Source organism: Perognathus longimembris, chromosome 1 (genome assembly GCF_023159225.1).
Source record: "Perognathus longimembris pacificus isolate PPM17 chromosome 1, ASM2315922v1, whole genome shotgun sequence".
Lineage (NCBI taxonomy): Eukaryota > Metazoa > Chordata > Mammalia > Rodentia > Heteromyidae > Perognathus > Perognathus longimembris.
In genome coordinates, this window is record NC_063161.1 from 11783474 (window position 1) to 11806951 (window position 23478).

The 23478-nt window shown below is 44.1% G+C and overlaps 1 protein-coding gene across 2 annotated transcripts in view; it reads right to left on the minus strand.

Moving 5' to 3' along the window:
• Rfx4 (regulatory factor X4) overlaps nt 1-23478 on the minus strand; it is a 116192-nt gene that overhangs the window by 46365 nt on the left and 46349 nt on the right. The window contains exons 6-10 of one of the 2 annotated variants that reach the window (XM_048349486.1): nt 16683-16744; nt 12687-12900; nt 10915-10992; nt 6138-6301; nt 526-626 (exon numbers count right to left, since the gene is read on the minus strand). In XM_048349486.1, coding sequence (XP_048205443.1) covers nt 526-626; nt 6138-6301; nt 10915-10992; nt 12687-12900; nt 16683-16744 — 619 coding nt within the window. Of the gene's footprint in view, nt 1-525; nt 627-6137; nt 6302-10914; nt 10993-12686; nt 12901-14321; nt 14788-16682; nt 16745-23478 lie in introns of those variants that run through there. The other variant, XM_048349494.1, reaches the window with a different exon arrangement.

A 23478-nucleotide genomic window follows, 5' to 3' on the forward strand; every position in this document is an offset into this window, starting at 1 on the left:
AGAAGTGAGGGGAAGCTCAGCGCAGAGAGAACTCCCCCCCTCCCCACCCCCAGGAGAAATATTAATTTGGCTTCCTAATTAGACAAGCGAATAGGTGAATCCTTTAAGCTGTTCTCTGTAAACTGCCACCACCATTTGGTGCTTGGAGGAGCTTGGAGGAAATCTCAGATCTGAGGTCACTTAGACAGGAGTTTGGTTACCAGTTTGGGGTGACTGTGTGACTTGGGAGAAATTTCTCTGCCTCTCAGAGCAAGGGAGTTGAATGAAGCAGAAAATTTGACATGGGATAACCTGGGAGTAAATCTTATCTCTGGTACCTAACTCACTCTCTAAGTCTGAATTCCTCTTCAAGTTTGCCACCCATAATAAACATTCCGTAAGGATTAAATGAGTTTATGCCTGTCAACTCCTAAGCACAATACTTGGGTCATTGTAGGCCAACAGGACATTGCGGCCTATGTAAATAAAATACTTGGCAATTGGTGCTGCTCTCTTGTTCTTTCTGCTCCCAGATGTAGTACTTACATTCAAATTTGATGTTTCGTAGATTCTCGGGGAGGTCGTGGAGGGCCACTTTCAGCCACTCGTCCAGTTGTTTGGCAAACTTTCGAATCACCTGAGTTAAGCTGAAGAGAGAGACAAGATGCATGTTAGGTACCTGCTCTGGGTGCTCCCTCCTCCTAAAAGGCCCCTAGAGGGTTTTTGTTTCCCTGGTTGGGGTTTAGCTGCTGCTGGTCTGTACCATATAGCTAGCGGGGCAGCTCAAACACAACCAGCAGCCCAGGCCTCGTTGAGAATTGGTAGCCTACGGCACACAGTTGTGTGAGGAAAAGCCATTGTCAGGTGAAGTGTCATCCAGAAGTATTTCCACAAGTAAACTGTGCCCTTTTATGGGTTTTTAAAAGTGTTATATATATATGTATATATATGTATGTATAGATATAGATAGATAGATATAGATAGATATGCACATATACATATATATATATATAATTTTATTGTTATTATTAAGGGGTTGCCATTTCATAAGTCAGGTAATGAGTACATTTCTTTCTTTTTTGGTTTTTGTTTTTTTTTGACAATGTCACCTCTTTGCTTTCTCCCAGTTTCCCTCTCCTGTCCTTGCCTACAAGTTCCATAGGTCATTTTCCTTTGTGTTCTTGAAGAGCCTTGTGGGAAGTGTGGCTGGGGGAGCTAGAAAGCAATAGCATATATTTAAATTGGCAAACACCCCTTGAAACCATAGTGGATTTGGAGAGTGAAGAGCCATTTGGAGACAGAAAGTGGAGGGGGCTTGAGGTAAGAAGCACTAATTAGGTTGTGCCATGAGATGGGGGGTTCAGATTTAAAAGACATGGAGCCCCACTTTTGAGCTCTTGCCATCGAAACTTCTCATAGCCTGAGGTCCAGTGAGATCATGCTGGACACCAGGCCCTCTCTCCATATTGACCATCCCCACACCCCTTGCCCTCCACCAACACCCCTTCCTCCACCCCTGGTCAGTCTTCCACTGTCTCTCTTCTGTCAGATCATGGTTTCCAACATCTGCTCTGCTGGGCATCCCTGCCATTTGTCTGCTCCCCAATCATTCACTTCCTGTGACTAGCTCTCCAATCCCCCAAATCCTCATGCCTCCAAGCCCCTAAGTCTCTGTTTCAGTAATGGTATCACCCTTACTTCTCAGGGAAGAATAACCACAAAGGAAAAATCATCATCAGTGTCCTTCCAGAATCATCTTCCTTCTTCCCAATAGACTCAAACAATAATCCCTCCTCTTGTCTCAAGGCCAAACCTCATCTTACCCTCTCCTGCACTCTGGGGAACATTCCATCACAAACTGTCCTTGTGGTATATGTGACTTTTTCCTCTCTACTGGATCCTTCCTCTCATTATTTTAATGCACTCTATGATGATTCTCCTTGCTACTTTGGAGCTTAGAGAGGTTTGCAGTTCAAAGACAGCCCAGGAAATATGTTTGTAAGACCCCACACATCTCAACCAGTAACTGAGTGCAGACATTTGCACCTGCCATCCCAGCTACCAGAGTGGCTGAGATTTGGAGGGTCGTGGTGCTAGGCCAGCCCAGACAGAAATTTGTAACAACTTGGGCATGGCGGTCCATGCCTGTCGTCCCAGCTATTGGTAGGAAGCTAAAAAGAGGAAGATGACGGTCCAGATGCATGTTCAGGCAGGAAGTGAGAGAGCCTATCACAAAAATGAAGAAGGGATGGAGACATGGCTCAGTAGTTGTGTGCCAGCCTCCTATGAAGCTTTGAGTTCAGATCTCAGGACCACAGGCATATTTCTTCAAAGAGCTGTCCACACTCTTTGTCACCTCTTGACTCCCATCATTCCTTGCTTCACTCTGTCCCTCAGTCTACACAGCAGTCCCTGGGGAAGCCAGCTCCATCAGTATAGCAACGCAGCAATGTTTTGGGGCAGTGTCTTGCTTGACATCCTGGCAGGGCTCAAGTCTGTGACCCTCGTCCTCCTCTGGGAACCCCCTACTTGGCTTCCTTTGGCATCTTTTGCCCTCGATCTTCTGTTCTTGCAGTCACAGAGTTTGCCATCCTTTAGCTGCCCATTATGTCTTCCAGTTCCTCAGGTCTAATCCTGGGCCTGCTTCTCACAAAGTGTGTTCCTCCACTAGTCAGAAATCTCTTCCTGCCCTCAGCTTCAGTCACAACCTGCCCTTACCTTAATACCTTGGGCTGGGTGGATGACGCTTCTCCCAAGGGCAGGTCAGACTCAACATGACCAAGGGAGCCCTTGCTTTCCCATCCAGCCTGCTTTCTTTTCTTGTGTGCCCTATTTCCACCCCACACTCTACCAGGCATGAAGGCTTGCTTTTAAACTTGTTTATCATCAAATTTCAAATATACTCCCAGATAAGATAATAAAACAAAGCTCTAAACACTCATGACTCACTTTCAACAATTAGCAATATTTTGCCAGTTGACTTGCTTGCTTACTTACTTAAATGTATTACATGCCACATTTTTCTTTTCTGGAATGCCCTCAGCAAACTCACAGTGTTATCCAGTCACAGGAGCTTAGTGTACATTCTTAATTTAAGGCTTAAGGATGTGTGTGTATACATGCACCCAGATGTGCATAAATTTGAAATCCTCATGTCATTTGTGCACCTAGCAGAATGAATGATAATTCTGTGACATCATGTAAAAATCAGCCTGTGTTCAAATTGCTCTATTTCTGTCAATGGTATAGTCAAAAATCCAAACAATGTCCACATAATATATGAGAGAAAGAACATGGTCTTGTTCAATGGCTTAATAGTCTCTTACTCCAAGAGGGACATCTTGTTATTGGTTCCTGGAATGCTCTGTACTCTGATTGGCTGATCTCTTCCTTCTAGTGCCCTTACTTCCTGTTAGGGCCATGCTCAGGTTGACTGCCACTCCCTTCTTAACCTTCCCTCCTCCTTGGGGGTGGGGGGCAGCCTGCACCCTGACCTCCAGCCTCCTCTCATCTTACACTCCTTTTCCTCTCTTTCTGGGAAGGTGACTCTGGCTTCAGACTTTCTCCTGCATCTTCACCGAGCACTCCAGGTCCCCACATGACCTCCATTGTGAAACTGTTACAACAGCTCCAATGTGATAATAGCATTACTTGTTAATAAGCTCCAATCACTAAACACTTCACATGTAACTTCTTTCACTGTGTGAAGTAGGTGCCATCCTAAGTCCTAACAAAGAGGCAACACGCACCAACTGTAGTGGTTACACAAAGAAGGTGAAAGATAAGCTGAGCAAGAAAAGTAAGGGGAAGGCAGGGAGTCTGAAAGCTCTCACCTAAACACAAGGACCTCAGAAGAATTTGAATCTGGTGATACACTGAAGGCAAGCAGAGCAACAACAAAGCCCAAACCTAATGAATTCTTAAGCAGAGTTACTCAGCAACTCTCATCCAAAGCTAGGAGAACAGATATACCCATTTTGGGCATCAATGCTTCAGTGTCTGTTGTTTTAAACAGTTCTGTAGTCGATCAAAATTGGAAGGCATACAAAATCAAGGCAAAAAAAGAAAAAAAAAAAACTCTTAAGAGACAAAGCCATCAGCATTACCAGACTCTCAAGGAATGAATCAGTGAACTAGAAGATAGTTCAACAACAATTACCCAACCTAAACTCATTGAGAAAAAAAAAAAAACCACACAGAGCCTCCAAGTTATGGAACAATATCAAATGTTCTAAAGTACTTGTTATTGTAATACCAGAAGAAGAAAAGAGAGGAAATAAGGAACATGTCTGGGAAATTCCCAAACATAATAAGATATATTAAAGCAAAGATCCAAGAAACTCACAAAACTCTAATCAGAACTCAAAATAAGATCAAACTCTTAGATATATCATTGCCAAACAGCTGGAAGCCAACCAAAGAGAGAACTTTTTTTAGGGCAATCAAGAACAAAAAGCACATTTCACACAGAGAAAAAAGATGTGTGAACAAACATGCCCACCAAAAGTATTAGAGTGAAATCTTTAAAATGTTGAAAACAAAATAAAACACCCACTCACAAAAACTTGTGAATTCACAATATTAAGCCCTGTGAAAGTATCTTTCAAAAATGAAAGAGAATTGAAATATGTTTCAGAGGAAAAAAAATAAATCCATTACCACCAGACTTGCAATACAGGAAATGTTAACCAAAATTCTGTAGGCAGAGGATAATGATATCACAAGATAAGAATAATTTCCTTAAATAAATGAAGATCAGGCCCGGCACAACAACTCATGCCTGAATCCCAAGCTAAACAAGAGGCAGAGGGTATGGAGGGTTGGGCTTTGAGGCTAGCCTGAACAAAAAGTTAAAAAGAACCCCTTCTTAATCTATAAATTGGATGTGATGGAGTAGACCTATAATCCAGCTTTGTGGAGGCCTAGACAAAAATGCAAGACTCCATCTAAAATAGAATGCTAGCTTAGCAAGTGTTCGAAATCCCAGGGCTGCCAAAAGAGAGAGAGAAAAGAAGATCAGAAATCATTGGAAAGAACATAGATATCAAAGATTAGATTCCATAGCTTGAATCACTCTGAAATGTAATTATCAAATGTAATTATCAGAGGCAAACATTGTTATCATATTTTGTAAGTTTACAGCATATACAGGTACTAAATGGCAACAATAGCACAAAAGAAAGGTTGACAGATAGAGAGTATACTGTCCTAAGATGTTGACCCTTTATATGAAGGTTTAATGCTATTTGAAAGTATATTTAACCTGTCATGGGTGCATAAACCCAAAGTAACCATTAGTTTAAAAAATATAAGTAACAAGATAAGATGATAAATGTATGGATAAAACATAACTCCAAACTAGACGCAGGAAGGAGGAAAGAACCAATGAAGTTAATAGAACACCAAGATGGAAGATGTAACTCAACCATATAATTACATTAATTGTAGAGGTCTAGACAAAGCAACTATAAAGGAAAATTGTCAGATCAGATAAAAAAAAAAAAGCAAGACTTTAAGCTGGGCACTGGTGGCTCACACCTATAATACTACCTTCTCTGGAGGATGAGAGCTGGGGATTGAGGTTCTAAGCCAGACTGGGCAGGAAAGTCCATAAGACTCTTATCTCCCAATCTCCTGACTCCTTTACCCTCCCTCCCTGGGGAGGGTCCCAGTGAGTCAGTCCATCTTATAGCATGGTGGCGATGAAACTATCCTTTTTAATACACAGTGTTAAATGGGCTTGTTTTAAAGCAAGTCACAGAACAGCATATTTGGTCAGCACTACACACCAAAATATAAAGATGGCAGTGAGAGAGAGAGAGAGAGAGAGAGAGAGAGAGAGAGAGAGAGAGAGAGAGAGAGAGAGAGATCGGAAATAGTGTGTTCTATACATTGATTATGTGTGCATAGCAGGTAAGGCTGATCCCAAGTAGGATTGTATTTGATGCTCTGGGAAGCACAGAGCTGTCCGGGAAACAGGAACAGGACAGGAAGAGTGTTCATTGTGCACTGTACTCTACCTCTCGAATTTTGAACCAGTGGTCCAATGTCCGATATTAAAGATCTTTGTAAGGCACAATGCATGACTATAAAGAGAAGAGGAAGTGCATCAAGGCTTGGGTCTCCACACAAGGGGAGATGATAACGAGCGTGCCCACCTGTCAGGTAACGCCTGCAGCACGGTGGGCATGAGCACCCCGGAGATGGCCTTATAGAGGATCGAGTCGCACACGCCGACGATGTTCACCACCGTGGAGGATCCCAGTACGGGCAGCATGTGGGGTGGCATTCCTTGCCAAAAGTGCAGAAGGAAACTTTGAACCTGTACAGACCCACAGAGAGAACCATGAGTTTAGGTAGGGTCCTCCCAATGAGAACCAGGGGGCCCCCAGCTGCAACAGGCCCCTCCCCTCTGCCATCCAGGGGTGCTGGAGGGAGCTCCTTCTCCCCCACATCATCTCCTGCACGTGCGTGTGAGACACTCGTGGCCTGGCTGTTGTGGTCTCCTTTGCTTAGAATTGGAGCAGCTCATTTCAAAGCTTACTGCAGTGGTGTAGTTCAAGAGGGGGAGGGGAGCATGTGTGTGTGTGTGTGTGTGTGTGTGTGTGTGTGTGTGTGTGTTTAGAGGGCAGAAGAGGAGATAGAAAAACGGGACAAGGTAAGCAAAGTGAGAGAAAATAGAACATGGTGAACTAGGTATATAACAACATCTCCAAATACATACACTTCCGCTAACATGGAGGAGTAGCCCATCCAAAGGCTGGGGAACACTTTAATGTATTCTCCCCAAGATAGGTACACTTGAGCCCCATAGGTACCATTTCCCAAATCCCAGCTCCCCCAAATCATTCCTGATCAATTGTGGGATAATTTGTTGTCTCCAGTCTGGTACTTGGCTGGTCTCAATAACTTCATGAAATTTCTTTATTGAGGTCCTCTCTTTGCCAGATATTTCACCCAGATTCTCTTCTCTGGAACTCCTAACACTGCTTCCATTTACAGAGGTAGTAAGTGAATTGCCCAAAGTCAAACAGCAAGTCAGGGAATCAGCAAGATAGAGTCTATGTCTACCTTGATCCTTCCACCAATCAGCCTCGTGTCCATTTGTTCTTCCCTTGGTAAATGGAATCCTACCTCATCCCTGAGGCCCATGTCTCTCCCTGACTTATGGTCACTCCCCAGCTTTCTGTCCCTGCCATGGTGACCTGCAGCAGCCTTCAGGCCCCTCCTAGGAGTAGAGTCTTGTTTTCTTTTGTCCGGGGAGATGGAGCCCTGCCCAATGCTGACATGGCCCACCTGAAATCAGCCTCCTGTGAATAGAAGTCCCCATGCCAGCCTGCCTGCACTTCCCCCATGTAAGCCTGGGACACAGATCTGTGGGACAGGAATGGGGAGAGAAGCATGCTCCTCAGACTTCCTAGGGAGAAAGGATCATTGCCACAATATTGACCAGTGTGTGAGTGAAAGCCAGCTCTACAGGTCGTGATACCCAATATACCCTGTTTATTCCAAGATAATGAAAATATGTGTCGACTTTTCACCCAGATAGGAAAATCAGAACAAAGAAACTCCAGGGAAAGACTGGTCCCACAATCAACTGAAAGAATATAATATTCCCATGCCTCCGTTTCCTCATCTGTACAATGAGGGTAGAAACAGTAGTTAAGGCACAGGTTTTGGTAAAGATTGTTTAAATGTACTTAAAAACAAGGCATGGTACATTCTAATGCTTAATAGAACTTAGCTGCTTTTTCACCATCTCCCCTCACCCCACCCCCATCATCATCATCATCATCATCACTGTTTCAGGAAAGCACTGTCACAACTCGGGCCAAGAAGTCAGTATACTTCCCCAAGTATTTGGGATGCTTTTGTCTCCCCATGGAAGTCCTGCTCCATCATTGAAGAGATCTGGTGGCTGACCATTGGCCTGGCCTGGGCTTGGAGATGGCCAGCACCCTTGGACAAGGTGCTTGCCTTGCAGAGGACCCTCCTCTGTCTCCCGATCCCAGCTTGTCCCTGGGATGGGCCTCAGCATCGTTGCTGGATCATCCTGCCTGTTCTTCCCGCTCTGAGTGAGCAGCTCTGCTCACTTGATTCTTAAGAGGTGGAAGAATCCAATTTTATCTGCCTTTCTTGGCTCTGCTGGCATGCAGCCCTACCCCTTCCTTTTTATATAAGCCGTCAGTTTCTAGCAAAAAGTCTGGAAAAGATCAGCTGCTGTGTAGGATAAAACAAATCTGTGGGAGATGCGCGTTTTTGGCAGTCATCTGTGTGTTAGAAGCCTTTTCGGGTTGCAAAGGGAGACTTGAGCAGTCCTGTGTGATTACAGATTTTCTAGAAAAATACTGCCCAGTTTTGACCTCCCTTCCTTCTCCTTGCCCTTTGGTGTTCAATAGTGTAGCTTCTCCGGGCAAAAAGGAAAAGGAAGGAAGGAGAAGAATGCAGAGATCAAAAGCTGAGACGTGGAGACTGCGAGTGAAAGGGACAGAGGGACGGCTGACATCACCTCCTGAGGAACAGGAAAGGTCCATGGGTGCAGGGCAAGTGTGGAAGTGTGTGGCTTGGGAAGTCAGGTGACAGGCAGTGGCAATCTCCAACTTGGGAAAAACAGATTTGGGGCTGAAAATGAAAAGCTCTAATGTGGCCATGTTAAATCAATCAAGTCTGGTGCTCAGGTCTCAATACCTGAGAGTTAGCAGCTTTTATAAAACAGGAGATAATGGTTCTGACCTATTATTAGGATGAAACAAGATAACTTATGTAAAATGCCTGGCATTGTGTAGGCATTTAATAAATGGAAACTTATTATTAGACAGAAGAAAGAATTCTGGTTAGTTCTCCTCACTCCTTGCAAGCATAATTGGAAAAAAGAAAAGAAAAGGAAAAGAAAGAAATCAAAGACACGTGATAGACAATGATTATTTAAAAGTTTTCTGCATTATCTGGTTCAGTCTTCTAAACTCTCAGCCCCTTTGCCTTTGGCCCAATAAAGTTACAAGGAAATTGCTTTCTAAGCAAATTTTCTAATTCATTTCCATGTCCAAGTTTATTGCTAATATATTAACTTGTGGGAAAATATCTAGCAGCTTCCAGCTGCTACATTGTCAGAAAGCTGTCATTAAAATAACTGCCAAAATATGTGCCATTTATTATGTTGTAACACATCAGATACTTTACATGCACAATTTCATGTCTATCCCAGTTTTACTCTGGGGTAAACATAATTAGTGTCTTTCTCACAACAACAAAAAAATTAAAGCTCAGAGAGATTGAGTCACAGGCTAGTAAGTGGTGGGTTTAAGACTCACACACGAAACTAAGGGATTTCACAGATCATTGTACAATGTTGTCTGGAGAAAATTTTACAGAGAGTATTCTACATAGAGATTCATATTCTTTTTACTTGCATGTTATGCCAGTGGCATTTTTATGCCTGTCTATTCGCCCACCCACCCACCAATCCATATGTCCCATCAATCCTACCATTCCTGCATCCAACAAATACTGAACTCCTAATGCTATAATATGGTTGGTCAGGATGTAGTAGTACACAAGATAGACGACGTTTCTAGCCTACAGGGCTTATATTGTGGTGGTTGAGACTAATAATAAGATAATTTAGTGTGATACTAAGTTATAACTGCAACCAATCATAGAGACCTTTAAATGGTGAATAAAGGTATAACAGATGGCTCCATTTGCTAATGACTTTTCAGCTTTAAGAGAAAGTCATGCTCCTCTTAGCTAAGATATCCCCCTTCATTCTTTTCTGTTTGGGTAGAAGGAGCCATGTGTTTGTTGGTCAGCCATCTTAAGATAGCTGCCAAATAGCCATGCCAAGAGAGTGGAAAGATTAGACTAGACATGACAAAGGGCATAATTCACAAGCCTCAGGACCAAAAAAATCCCCCTACATCATCATCATCATACACACACACACACACACACACACACACACACACACACACAGAGAAATGGACACCTGAGTAAAAGTTAGAGAAAGAATAATCCTTTACTAATACATTGCTATTTCTTCTGGCTCTGTGTCTATGACCAGCCAGAGTAGGGACTCAGCATACGTAGCTGTGACACACCACCAGAGAAAGGCCGAAATTTTATGGCAGGAGAGGATTTTGTACCTTATATCCTTTTCCTCTCACAACATCCTTTTTTCTCCCAAAACAAACACAAGAGGAAATCTCTGGGATCTTTTCCACCAACAACTATGGGCTTTTATAACTGTCTTCCCTCAAGTCAAGTCCATGTCCAGTCTCACGGTTTTGCTGTGGTTGCTGTTGCTGTTTTTGCCTGAAAAGCATTGTGCCACCACAAGGCTTCTGGTTTATAGGGTAAAATGTGTTTGCCACCCGCTGGAAGGCATTTTAGGCAAGAGATTATTGAACAGGTGCCTCAAAGATCCCTTCTCATTTCCTCCTTTCATTAAACTATAAAATTTTTAAATGAAATGGGCTTTTAAAATTATGTGTACCTAATGAAGGCTAGGATGTGGCAGGATTGGGTGGAAATGTGGATGAGGCCTTGGGAATGGAAGGAAAGCAGATCCAAATGCACCAATGGGGAGGCCCTTGGGGAAAGAGGAGGGGTCACAACTCTAAGAAAGCTTTGACTTGGCTACGCTGACTCTATAACGATCTGATGGAAAAATGGTCTGCCTGGAGTGCTGAGAAGGGCAGGATTCAGTTCACTAGTGAAGTCGAGGAAAGCCCGAGCTCCCTGCCAGGCACCCACAGAGAGAGAGCTCTGTGACGTGAGGGTGAAGATAGAAACTGCTTTATGGGATCCTTGTCAGGATGAAGTGAGCCAATGAGAGTCCAGGGCTTCCAGACACCAGGCCCGGCACCTGGCAGGAACAAGTGTGAAGTGGAATATTTTAATACAGAGTATTCACAACGCAACGTTTTGTTGACCTACCTCATCAAAGTTGGCTCTTATTACAGTGTCCAGTATTCTCTGACAGTGTGTTCTGTACATCATAATAAAGGTAGAAACCTGTGGGGGGGGTGGAGGGTCAACAACAAAGGCAGACATTAAAACATATGACAGCTGCCCTGGGAATTCAGTGTTCATGTCATTTATTCTCTGTGGAGGGGGGCGGTGGACTCCACCTACCCTCTGCTCCCTGACCCTGTTTTCCACCCTAAGATTGAGGGCTCCAAGGAAAGAGAGGTGGCTCAAATGGTGCTCTGTGTCCAGCACCCTGCGTGCTAGCTGGCAACATAGAACTAGGAGGGCTGAGCAGACGAAATCCCCCTAACTGGCTAAGATACTAAAAACTTCAAAGTTCAGGGTGTTATGTATAACAAGAAATACTTCTGCCCAAATCACTACAAACATCTGGAAGTTCTCTAGATTCTGTTTAGTATTCCCTGAAAAAAAAGAAAGTAACAGAAAGGAAGGAAGAGAAGGAGGGAGGAAGGAATGAGAGAGAGAGAGAGACAGAAAGAGAGAGACACACACAGAGGAATAAGGAAGGAAAAAAGAAAGAAGAGGAAGAAAAAAAAAAGAACATGGAAAAATACTTCTTGCCCTTCCATTTATCCAGGAATTCTAAAGGAAGTTTTTTTGACCCAAAAAGCAAATTTGAAAGAAAAAAAAAGAGGGGGGATTTATTCTAGTTCTTAGATTCTTAGATACAGAAACAGGTTCGTTTTCTTCCTGTCAGAGGTAGACATGCATTTATTTATTTATTTATTCTGCCAGTCCTGGGCTTGGACTCAGGGCCTGAGCACCATCCCTGGCTTCTTTTTGCTCAAGGCTAGCCACTCTGCCACTTGAGCCACTGTGCCACTTCTGGCCATTTTCTGTATATGTGGTGCTGGGGAATTGAACCCAGGGCTTCATGTATAGGAGGCAAGCATTCTTGCCACTAGGCCATATCCCCAGCCCTAGACATGCATTTAAAAAAAAGTCTCCCAGGTTTGCTCATACAAACCTTGCCTCCCCCATGCAGCTGCCTGCAAGCGTCCTGAAAGCAGGACTTGTCTTTCTGCATGGCCTCCAGGCTACTAGCACAATAGGCAGGCTCAGCAGAAAGCCCAGGGCGTGAGAGCTCTGTGCAGTAGAGTGCTACCCAACTCTAAAGGAAACTTCCTGGGGTTTGTTTTTCTGCTAATTTGCTCCAAATACCCTGATTAAAAAACTACCTGATTTATCCTAGTTATAAAAGTCTTCTTCATCAGCGAGACTAAGCTGTCACCAACTCCCCTACAGCACATGGGAAAGTGAACTTTGTGTAAAAAGCAATCAAGTGAGGAGGGAGTCATCTCTCATGGAATGAGGTAGTGCTATAGCCCAGGACAGGTATAAGGAAGGTCTACAGACAGATGCCAGCTACAAATAGAGATGGTAGATATAGATAGGATAGGGATAGATACGCTTTTATATTTTAGAGTCATTGTTGATTGACAGGAAAGCTGTAAAGATAACACAGGGGCCTCCCATATACTTCACACCCAGTTGCCCTTATTGTTGACATGTTACACTAGTATGTACATTTTTCATAACTACTAAACTAATACCGATACAGTATTATTAACTATATCTTTCTACTTTTAAAGTCACTGTTTTGTAGTAAAAGCACATGTGCATGTTTGTATGAAAGAGAGAGAAGGAGGGAGAGAGAGAGAGAAAGAGAGAAGCTATCCCCCCTCCCACACCCCGGCAGTCAGTTTGGGCATGGTTACCTTCTCCTCAGGCAGACTGGATGGCAAATTTAGGTCTTTGACATTTGGAAACTCTGGCAGCAATGTTCCAAGTTTGGACCGTGGTGAATATGCCACTGTCTGCTTGCTCACTTCCTTCTTGCCCGTCTCGCTCACCCAGGCAGCTCCTTTCTTGGAATACATCACATCATAATATTGGGAGCTTTCCTTCACCGCTATGCCATAGTAATGGTACCTGGGCCACAGAGAAAAGGTGAGAGAGGGGTCCACATGGACCATTATTTGGCGAGTTTCCTGAGTTGTGAGTGAGGTGTTGTTGCCCAGCGAGGGTTGACACTTCCTATCCAGGGCTTGAAGAGTTAATATCTCTTCTATAAGGCTTGATATCTCTCAAGTCTAGAATTAAACCAAAGTTCCAGGTTGCCAACCATCAATCAGGTATGTAAAAATAACTAAAATTGCCTCCTACAGAAAATGTTAAGTCAAATACTTTGCAGAGAAGGGATAAAAAAGAATTTCCATTTGCACTTGATCTCCGTGTCTCCGAAGTGCAATCTCAAGGAAACAGCACCTGAGTGCCCCTTTAGTGGATACCCACAGATGGGATGCATTTAATCAACAAATGTGAAATCTCATAGAACCATATTGTTGAATGTCAAAGACTACAATGTTGTATTTACTCAAAACTGGCTTAATAATAGCAATACTCTCATAGGAAGCCATGTGTTTTGTCAGGACTTTAGCTGAAATCCATTGAGCCCTTGCTATGTGCTAAGAACTGTGCTTCATACGCATTTATTTGTAAAAGAAAATAATAATTAATAGCCTTATGAGATGGGAAATATGGTAGTCCTTCTGAAGATGGCAAAATGGAGAAGCAAGAAGGCTCAACTAATTCGTTTTAGGTCTTAAAGCCAGTTAGCACCATAGTAGTCTCGGCTGTAGGTCTGTTTGACTACAGTGACATGAATACAGCAGGATGGAGATCAGCATTACCTGTAGATATTAATAAACATACAGGTTACCAGGCCCTTTCTTGGGAGCTATTGATTCAGAACTTCTGCAAATGGGGCCCACGTCATCAGTATCAAAATCACCTCACAGGTAATTGTCAGACACATCAATTTGAAATCTGTGGTGACTCAAGGGCTTTGCGCACATTATCTTATTTAATTTCACCAAGTCCCCATGAAGACAGAACTAATTATTATCCCTACTTATACACAAGAAAACCAGAGCCTAGAAAATGTAAATAAAACTCCTAAGATGACTCAGTAAATAAGTAGTAGAGGCAGGATTTGAACCTGTTATATGCATTTAACGACAAAACCAATGGTTCTCAACTTTACCAACAAAAAGAATCACCTGCAGAACATATTGCACCCTTCAATCCCCCACCCCAAGATTCCAATTTAGTAGGTTCAGCGTAGATTTCCCCAGTCCCACGGCAATACTAATGAAATGAATGGTCCTCTCTCTTTGAGACACTCTGCCTAGCGCATTAACTGCTTTTCTCTGCCCATGGGGATGGGGTGATTGTGACAATAGCAGGCAAATGAGGAAGCATTTTGAGCCCTGGGAGAGGCTTTCTCAGGAAGGGAAAAAGATGGACCCCTGTCTCCTTCCCTCTCGGCAATCCCCCCTTACTGCTGATACCATTCTGTGAAGTTTCTGCTCAGTGGGCAACTCGCCTCCACCTGAACACCTCCCGGGATGAAGAACTCAGGCCCTCCAAAGGCAGCCCAGTTCATCTTTCAGCGGATACAGTGATCAGAAAGTTCTTTGTGTTGGGCTATATCTGCCGTCTGGGCCTTCTACTTCCCAACTGTCACATAACTGCCTTTCCATCCGAGCCGCACTCTTTGGGAGGGGGGAGGGGGTGGTTCTATTGGCTCTAGAGATGCCATTCCAATGGGGAGACAGTTATGGCATGCCTCCCTAGCTTTAAAAAAAAACAAAAAAATCAACTCCCCTTTCTAGCTTCTTAAGGTCAAATAGTCCTAATTTATCCAGACCAGACTACTTCTGGATTAGCCAGCAATGTTGCTAAAATTGGCAATTACAGTAAAGTTATTGCCCCGGTCTCCTCTGAGTTTTCCTATTTCTGTTCTGCCAGGCTTGTCAACACTCTTTCACTAGCCATCCCTGACATGTCTTCTGCCAAGGTAAATTTGCTGAGGGAGTTTCTCCTGAAGGCCAGATTGCTGGCTGGAGTCTAGATCTCACTGCCTTTTGGTTAGCTGAAGATGTGAATCACCTCAGAGAGGCCTTGTAGAGAGGAATCGGTACCGCTGATTACACAGAACTTTTAAAGAGGGCATTGCCTTATTTGCCAATCAGGAGGTTAAAGAAAAAAAACAAAACAAAACCAACAAGCTCTCTCATACAGACAAAAGCAATCTTTCTCCAAATTCGTGTAATGGAGTTTTATTTTTTCCTTTCTACTATTCCTACACATTTGGGGGGAGGTGGGGGGGGAAGTGAGCAATATATTAGAGATTGATTCTTCAAAGACCAGTAAACTGTACCAAAAAAATCATTTCCCATCCTTTCCATCTAGCCCTTCATCTGTTCAACCAACATTTGGAATTGCCTGTCTTCTCATCAGCAAACAAGGAAGGCAGACTCTTTTTTTTTCCCCCTCTGTAAGTTTATCAAGGTTGAAACTTCTGTTGAAAACAAAAAGCAGATTTATTTTCTTTATATATGAAGCTACTTCTATAGATAAGTCACCTTGAGAACTTATTAGGAATTTATTCCAAGATGTTCTTTGAAATCCTTTTGGTATTTGCCCCAATAGCTTCAGACACACACACACACACACACACACACACACCAAGTTTTCAGAACTTTACCACAAAAGGTTTTTCCCCTTTTGATCACCCATTTTCTTTGTCTAACCTTCCCAAAGCCAAACCCATCTTGCAAATGTACTGCGTAGAGGGTTAAAGTGAAGTGTCCAGGGCTGGCAAAGTGACATGATAGGCATACTTTCAGAACATCCTCAGAGAGATTTCTAAGTCTTCTAGGGTGGTTTTTAGTTATCGATGAGCTGACCTGTGCAACTCCGTCAAAAGGTTTAGAAATGCTGCATAATCAGGCACCCTCTAGTGGAGTCCCTGTGTACATTAACATAATAAAAGGTTGTCCTCTGCAGTGAAAGCAGGCTGTTTACCTTCACATTCACAACAATTTCAAGGCCACTTCCCCATTTTCACAAGACACCTATTAACATCCAACAGCATCTGAAATATCCCTAGAGGCAAGTCCTAGAAATCCAGATGGCAATGGTGCCTACACAGGATAGGCAGAGATTCATGTATCTCTGAGGCACACCTCAGAGACAAGTGTCCACATGGCCTTTGCCTCCACAGGAAGGCCTTTGGAACCCTCTTATTAGTTTCTACCACAACTCTTTTTGTTGGAAATCTGATATTTTTTTTGTCTTGTCTGTCTTACCCACCAGCATGGTCCCAATAGACATAACTTGATATGCAGAAAGTATAAAGCCAACACTGGTTGGTTGGTTGGCTGATGGAGCTAATGAAGGGGAAGCCCTGTTTACCACAAAGATGGAACGGGACCTTCCCACCCATCTCCCGGGCAGGAATCAGTACTGGCCCTCTGGCCAACTGGGTACTACTAGAGTGGAGTCTGCTCAGCAGAACAGGCCAAGGAACTTGGAGAGAGTCCAAGAAGACACAATGTGCTCCTTGAAATGATGCCTAGATTATGTTACCAAAAAAAACAACAACTACTCCTTGAAGGCAGGGTGGCCCACAAAATCATACTTCATTAAGCAGCTGGTCCAAAGGCCCTGGGGTTTTGGATGGCCCATCTTTCTTGCAAGGGTCCTGAGAAAGGGGACCCAGTGGTCACAAAGCTCCTCCGTATTCCCTCTAGGCACAAACCTCCCATCAAGCCTGGGACAGAGCTCAAGGCGAATGGCCTGGGAGCCACCTGCCTACAGGCCCAGCTGATGTAGGCAGTACAGGTCGCAGGCTGTCCAATGCTTACTTTGACTGTCCTCGAGTCCCGAGTCTTCTGGTGGTTAGCTGAGGAAACTGTTGTCTTATGATCTGTAAGTCAACACAAGAATTGGTTACCAGACCGGAAAAGCCCAGATGCTGTGAGTTTCATAAATAGCAATCAGAAGAAGGTAAGAAAGCCTAAGGCCTCTGCTTCCATGACTTTCCAGGAGACTGTCAGTCAGGCCCTGGTTGCTGGGGAGGCAGGAGGAAGGGGGGGCTTGATGGTAGCTTTGATGAGGGGTGGTGGTCTCATTTGGCTGCTTTGAGCTTCTGTCTTCCTTACAACCTAGGAAAGCATCACCTGATCCAGAATATGCCACTTCTTGCTTAGTTAGAACTCTCTAATGGCTTCTGTCACACATCTGGACTCCTCCCCCCACACACACACACATTTTCCCCTAGCCTCTGTGACAGGGCTCTTCGAACCTCCAGGCCTTCCTGCCCTGTTCCCAAGGGAACTGCAGTGTCACTCAGGTTGGACTGTTCTCTTAAGCCATTTCAGGCTTTTGAGCAAGGTCCCTCTGCCCCAGCAGCGCATACAATCCTCCATCTTGCCCACCCTCACCTGCCCCTGCTTTATGGCTTCTCATCACTTAGTCCTGATCACTTTCTCAGGGAGTGCTGGCTTGGGTTTCTCCTGTCTTGGAGGCAAGGTCTGAGAGAGGCAGGACTGTGTACAGGGCTAGGTACTTAGGTACATGGGGAGAAGTCATTCTACATGGACTTCACTGCCCTGTGTACAGAGGACACAGGCTTGCAAGAAACTTGGAGGAGACCACAGAGATGTCCCCTGGAGTGGAAAGCCACCAAGGGGCTGCTATCTTTGGTGTTTGAGGGGAGGCAGGGTAGTTGGGGGGGTGGATCTTGAGTGTGAGAATTTCTGAGTTAGACTATCTAAATTTGATCCAAGCTCAGCCACTTAGGTGGCGTGCCCCGGCGCATGGCATGTCAGTTCACATTCAAATGACTCAGCTTGCCTCTTTTTAAAATGGGGATATAACTTTACCTTAATGCATCCTTGTGAAATTTTATAAATACATGTAAATAGTCTGCTGTAGAGATTGGCTCTTAGAAAATGCTCAATAAACTTTTTTAAACATCCGTTATTATGCACTGTTCTGATAACTCATTTCCTTTTACCACCAGGGTCTTTTTCTTTTCTGTTCCTGTGGGCTTATTTATTATTTTTTTTTGTACTAGTCCTAGGGCTTGAACTCAGGGCCTAGGTGCTGTCCTGAGGTTTTTTGCTCAAGGATGGTACTCTACCACTTGCACCACAGCTCCACTTCCAGTTCTTTTTGGTGGTTAATTGAAAATAAGAGTCTCGTGGACTTTTCTGCCAGGGCTGACTTTGAACTGAGATCTTCAGATCTGAGTAGCTAGGATTATAGGCAGGACACTTGGTTTTTTGTTTGTTTGTTTTGCTTATCCTGGGGCTTGAACTCAGGGCCTGGGCACTGTCCCTGAGACTCTTTGTGCTCAAAGCTAGCACTCTACCACTTGAGCTACAGAGTCACTTTTGGCTTTTTCTAAGTATTGCAGATAGGAGTCTCATGGACTTTTCTGCCTGGGCGGGCTTTGAATCTGGATTCTCAGATTTCAGCCTCCTCAGTAGCTAGGATTACATATGTCAGCCACCAGCAACTGGCAACTCATATATATATATATATATATATATATATATATATATATATATATTTTTTTTTTTTTTTTTTGCCAGTCCTGGGCTTGAACTCAGGGCCTGAGCACTGTCCCTGGCTTCTTTTTGCTCAAGGCTAGCACTCTGCCACTTGAGCCACAGCACCACTTCTGGCTGTTTTCTATATATGTGGTGCTGGGGAATCGAACCCAGGGCTTCATGTATACGAGGCAAGCATTCTTGCCACTAGGCCATATTCCCAGCTCATATTTTTTTTAATTTGCTAATTCCAAGGAAAGAGTCTAAAATAAGAGTTCTAAAATGAGATAAAAGACTCATGAAACTACTAATGCAAACATTGAAACGATGGGAACAAAACCTACATGGTGACAAGAAAATATTCATGACATAATAGTAAGTGACATAAGTAGACCTTAAACTATGTTTATGTTGTAGTTGTAATTTGTGTTTGTGCAAAAATAGGAAACCTGGGCCAGGAAGCTGGTGGTTCATGACTGTAATCCCAGCTACTCGGGAGGCTGAGAACTGAAGATCATGGCTCAAAGCCAGCACAGGCAAGAAAGTCTGTGAAACCTTTATCTCCAATTAACAAGTGGTAGAGTGCTAGCCTGGAACAAACAAAGCTCAGGAACAGTGCCCAGGCCCTGAGTTCAAGTCCCAGGAGTGGCACAAATAAAGGAGGGGGAGAGGAGAAAGCCTGGAAATACGAAAATGGCTATTTGTTAGAGCTGTACAGGCAGAACTACAAGGATTTTGTGTAATATTTGTGCACTAAATCACTTTGCATGCCAATAGAAAGGATTTTCCTATTAGAATGAGTCCAAACTGACAAAGGAATTGGAGATAAACTTGAAAGAAGCACCAAAGATCTACCAGAATGTTATAGTGCTAGTTTTTCTTTTTCTTTTCTCTCTTTAGAAAGCAGATTAACCCCACTCCCTATAAAGAATGGGTAGATCATAAAAGAAAGCAGCATTGTTGTGTTTGGTTGCTAAGTCTTATTATCACTTGATTTAGGGGACTGGCTGAGTTCTGCAACTGTGCTAAGTGCTTATTCAAGTGGTAACCCACAACAGCCACAAAACAAACAGGCTGGCCCTGATGCCTCTCTCCCACCAGGGCTGGGGGCTGGTGTCCCCAGGCATGCCACAGTGTCTCTGGGAAATGGGGAGGAGCCTTCGGAAGCATGCGCCCTGCCTCTCTGAGTCAAATAAGATGCATAACCAGTGTGTTTGTGATGCCCTATCCTGCCATGACATGGATGCTGCGAATTCACTGATCAATTTGCCCCTGGCTCCCTTTATTGCCTGCATTTACTTACATTTAAAAAAAAAAGTGATACAAGACAATATGTTGAAAATGAACTTTACAATATGGGGTAGAGGGGAAAGTGGGAGAAAAAAAAACAAGGGAGGGGGTAACAATGTTCTACTCCTTGCATGTGCATCAATACAATGGGCACATTTATTTATTTATTTATTTGGCCAGTCCTGGGGCTTGGACTCAGGGCCTGAGCACCATCCCTGGCTTCTTTTTGCTCAAGGCTAGTACTCTGCCACTTGAGCCACAGTGCCACCTCTGGCCATTTTCTGTATATGTGGTGCTGGGGAATTGAACCCAGGGCTTCATGTATAGGAGGCAAGCACTCTTGCCACTAGACCATATCCCCAGCCCACAACGGGTACTATTAAAAAATGAACTCTATGACTTCACCAATTTTCTGTTGAGTTAGTCAAACACCACAGAAAAATCCCCTGACTCCTCTTGTCCTAACCTACTCGCTCCAATCTTGTTGAGTCGGCCTTCCAGAGCCTTCCTGAGCCCAGCTGCTCATCTGGGTAGAGAATTGGCCATAGAGGCAAAGATGGAAGCAAGGAGATCAGTCAGCAGGCTACTGCAATAGTCCAGGCTGGAAATAATGTGGCCAAGTACATTCAGTCATTGACTCAATAAATGCAAGAATGAATCCACTCCTCTTTTATTGGCCCCTGAAGTTGTTCCTAGCATCGTATTAGCAAAATAATAATAATACAGCATTTAATAATAATCATTTTTGATGACTGCTATTTCATTTGCCAAATGCTTTCCATAGGTATAGCAGGGCATTTACACATTTTTTTATGTGCTAAATTGCAAGGGCTGAAAAGACCTTTGAGTTTTTTCTCTCCCACTTGAGCACCCGATCTCTTCGTCTCTGAAAAGGATGCCCAGGTGATGTGCTAGGCTCCTAGCAGGAGCAGAGGACTTGCAGAATGGGCACACTGGGGCTTACCTCCTGGGCTTCGCCCGTGAGAAGCAGGACAAAGCTAGGCCTCAGTAGGACTGCCCAGGCTGAGGGGGGTAGAGGAGGGAGGGAGGGGTCTGCATCTGTCCATAGCACCCTCTCCCTTGCCCTTACCTCTTCCTATGGTTACTGTCCTCTTCCAGCCCAATTTCTTTGCTCACAGAGTTGGCCTCTACAATCTGGTTTGTATGGATTTGTCAGATCATCCTCCTTCATTCCAGTTTGCAGGTGTTGGTGGCATCTAGATGCATTTCCCCATGCCAAGTATGGTTAGGATCTTTGATTCTGGTTATGAAAATGCCTTAACCTACAAACATTTGATTGCCAAGTCTTCCCCCACCTCCTCCTCCAAAAGAATAAAATAAAATGGAGCAAGGCGATGGGGGGGGGTAGGTGGGAGGTGGGGGGTGGAGGTGGGGGATGGGAGACCGCCCAGCTCTATCACACTGGCCCCGCGGAGGTCAGGACTTTTCCCACTAGGAGCAAAGAAAGGGCTGCGCAGATGGCACCTCCTTCTCACAGGCTCAACAAAACCCTGTGGGAAGGGGGTTTGGCTGGCTTCTTTTCATTTTTTTTAAAAGTGTTTCTTATAGGCTGCAAATTACAAATTATTCTCCTCTCCTTTCAGCAAATAATCAACTGGTGTCTGAATCTGAAAGCCTGGCACCGTTTCGTTTTGAGTCTCCCAAAATACACGGTCCAGTTCAGCTTCGCGAAAAGCCGTTCAGCTTTTAATTTCTGGAGCAAGACTCAGCAAACAGTAAAACACTTTTGTGGAGCTGTGAAAGTTGAGCTTTGCTGTTTGATAAATGAGCAGACAGGCAGGCAGCCCCTCTTTCTTGTTTTTGTATGGATTCAATGAAGCCTGCCTAAAGAACACCACATGCTGTTCTAGCTACCGATCTAACATTCCGCAACATCCCAACCTTCCAAATGCCCTTTAATTACTCGTGAATCCCACCCTTCTCTCTTTCAGCCAGGGCAGACCAAGCTGGGGGCTCCCGGGGTCCGGGGAGCAGCTGGAAACGTAGTGAGGTTGCCTTTCTGAGGCTCGCGGGCTTAGAGGATGGCCAGTCATTTGGTAGATGCAGTTTTGTAAGGAAATAGGAGTTGGAGGCAAGCATTCCTGAAATGATATATCAGAACAACAGTCCTCCTCGAAGGCGAGGAAGGGAAGAGCGAGAAGAGGAACTGGCATACCCCAGCCTCGCCGGGCACTGTGCACGAATGGGTGTTACACTTGGGATTATGTCTTACCCCAACCACACTGGTGGAGAGAGTGGTGGTGGTGGTTTCATAGATGAGAACGGGGATCAAAGGTGATAGACGCTGCTTACATCCATAGACTCTGGCCAGTGGTCCTACAGGACCTACAGGAATCTACTCCTGCAGCTTCTTTCATCCATTTCTGACTGACAAACACACCTACAAGCCAGCAAGCTGTCCACTTTGTGCGTGAGCTTCCTGATTGTGTCTCTTTTCTTGACGTTATCCCCAAATACAGTCGTTTCAAACTGATTTAGCTAGAAGGAGGTGAGTTACATAAGATGCAGGTTAAGTTAAAATGGAATCGTTCTGCAGACGGTAATAAGAGGGTGCGGGTGAGGATGGCAGCAAAGATGATGTGGGACATTTTTAGAACAATTGTTCTCAAAATTGTTCGCAAAAGGGAGAGTACCTAGAAGGGTTGGAACATTGATTTGTTAGTGATGATGGATTAAAAGCGTGCTGTACTAAAGGAACAGTACTGCACTGTACGGAAGGCTGCATGAACTGAAGTCCCTAATTATCACCAACAGCCATTGAAGATTTGTGTTCACCAGGCAGTGTGTGAAGCAATGCTTTTTGTGACCTCGAATGTTCTTCGGGTGGTTTTGGTCATGACTGTCTTTTACAGATGAGGAAACTGGGGCTCAGAGCTATTAAGATGCTATCTTGAGTTCATGAAGCTGGGAAGTGATGGAGCTGAGATTCAAATCCACACAGTTTAACCTCAGAGTTGTCACACTACACTACATTAAAACAAAATCTTAATGAACAGTGTATGAAATCTGGTGTGAAATCAGATGTTCTGACATGGGCACTCCATGACACAGGCTAAAAGATAAGAAAAGGCGTGCTAAATATTAGTATAGAGGGAACTACGGTATCATAAATCATTTCCCTCTGAAAATGAAGAAAGGAAGATCCGTAAAGAGGCCTGCGGAAGTCTCTCCTCTTCTTTCCTGTCACATCCCGGATGACATACCTTAGTCAGGGCAGGAGGTAGGGGTAGGCAAGTTAGAGGGGCTATCGAGGAAGAAGGCAATGCAGTTTAAGGAGAGAACTCTAATGATCCTTGTGTCTGTTCCAGTGGCTGAAATCCAGGTCCCCAAACACACTTGGCTCCTATACTTACACCACTCAAGGGTGTCAGCAAGGAGTAAGGAGCCAAGTATTGAAGGAGGAGCCACCCACAATGACTTCAAGTCCCCATTGGAAAGAAAGGCAAACTATTAACTCACACAACTACAGAACACCTGTCACCCAGCATCCCTGTAAGTCTTTTTGCCTCTCATAGGTGTCTGTCGACACCCACCTTGCAACCCCTCTGCATGACAGGGAAATGCATGAGCTGGAGAAACCATTTACCCTCTCTCGGTCTTGATTTTTTTAGTCATCTGGAAAATGAGAAGATTGCACTAACGCATCCCTAAGTCCTTTTAATCCATTCAAATCCACAGGAATTTGTAATTCTAAGAATGAATGAATTCTCTTATTCTGCTTGCAGTTTTACAGTCGTGAATGGAATTAAGGCTGTGTGAGGTATTAGCAAACTTCCAGGGGAGCTAGATTGTG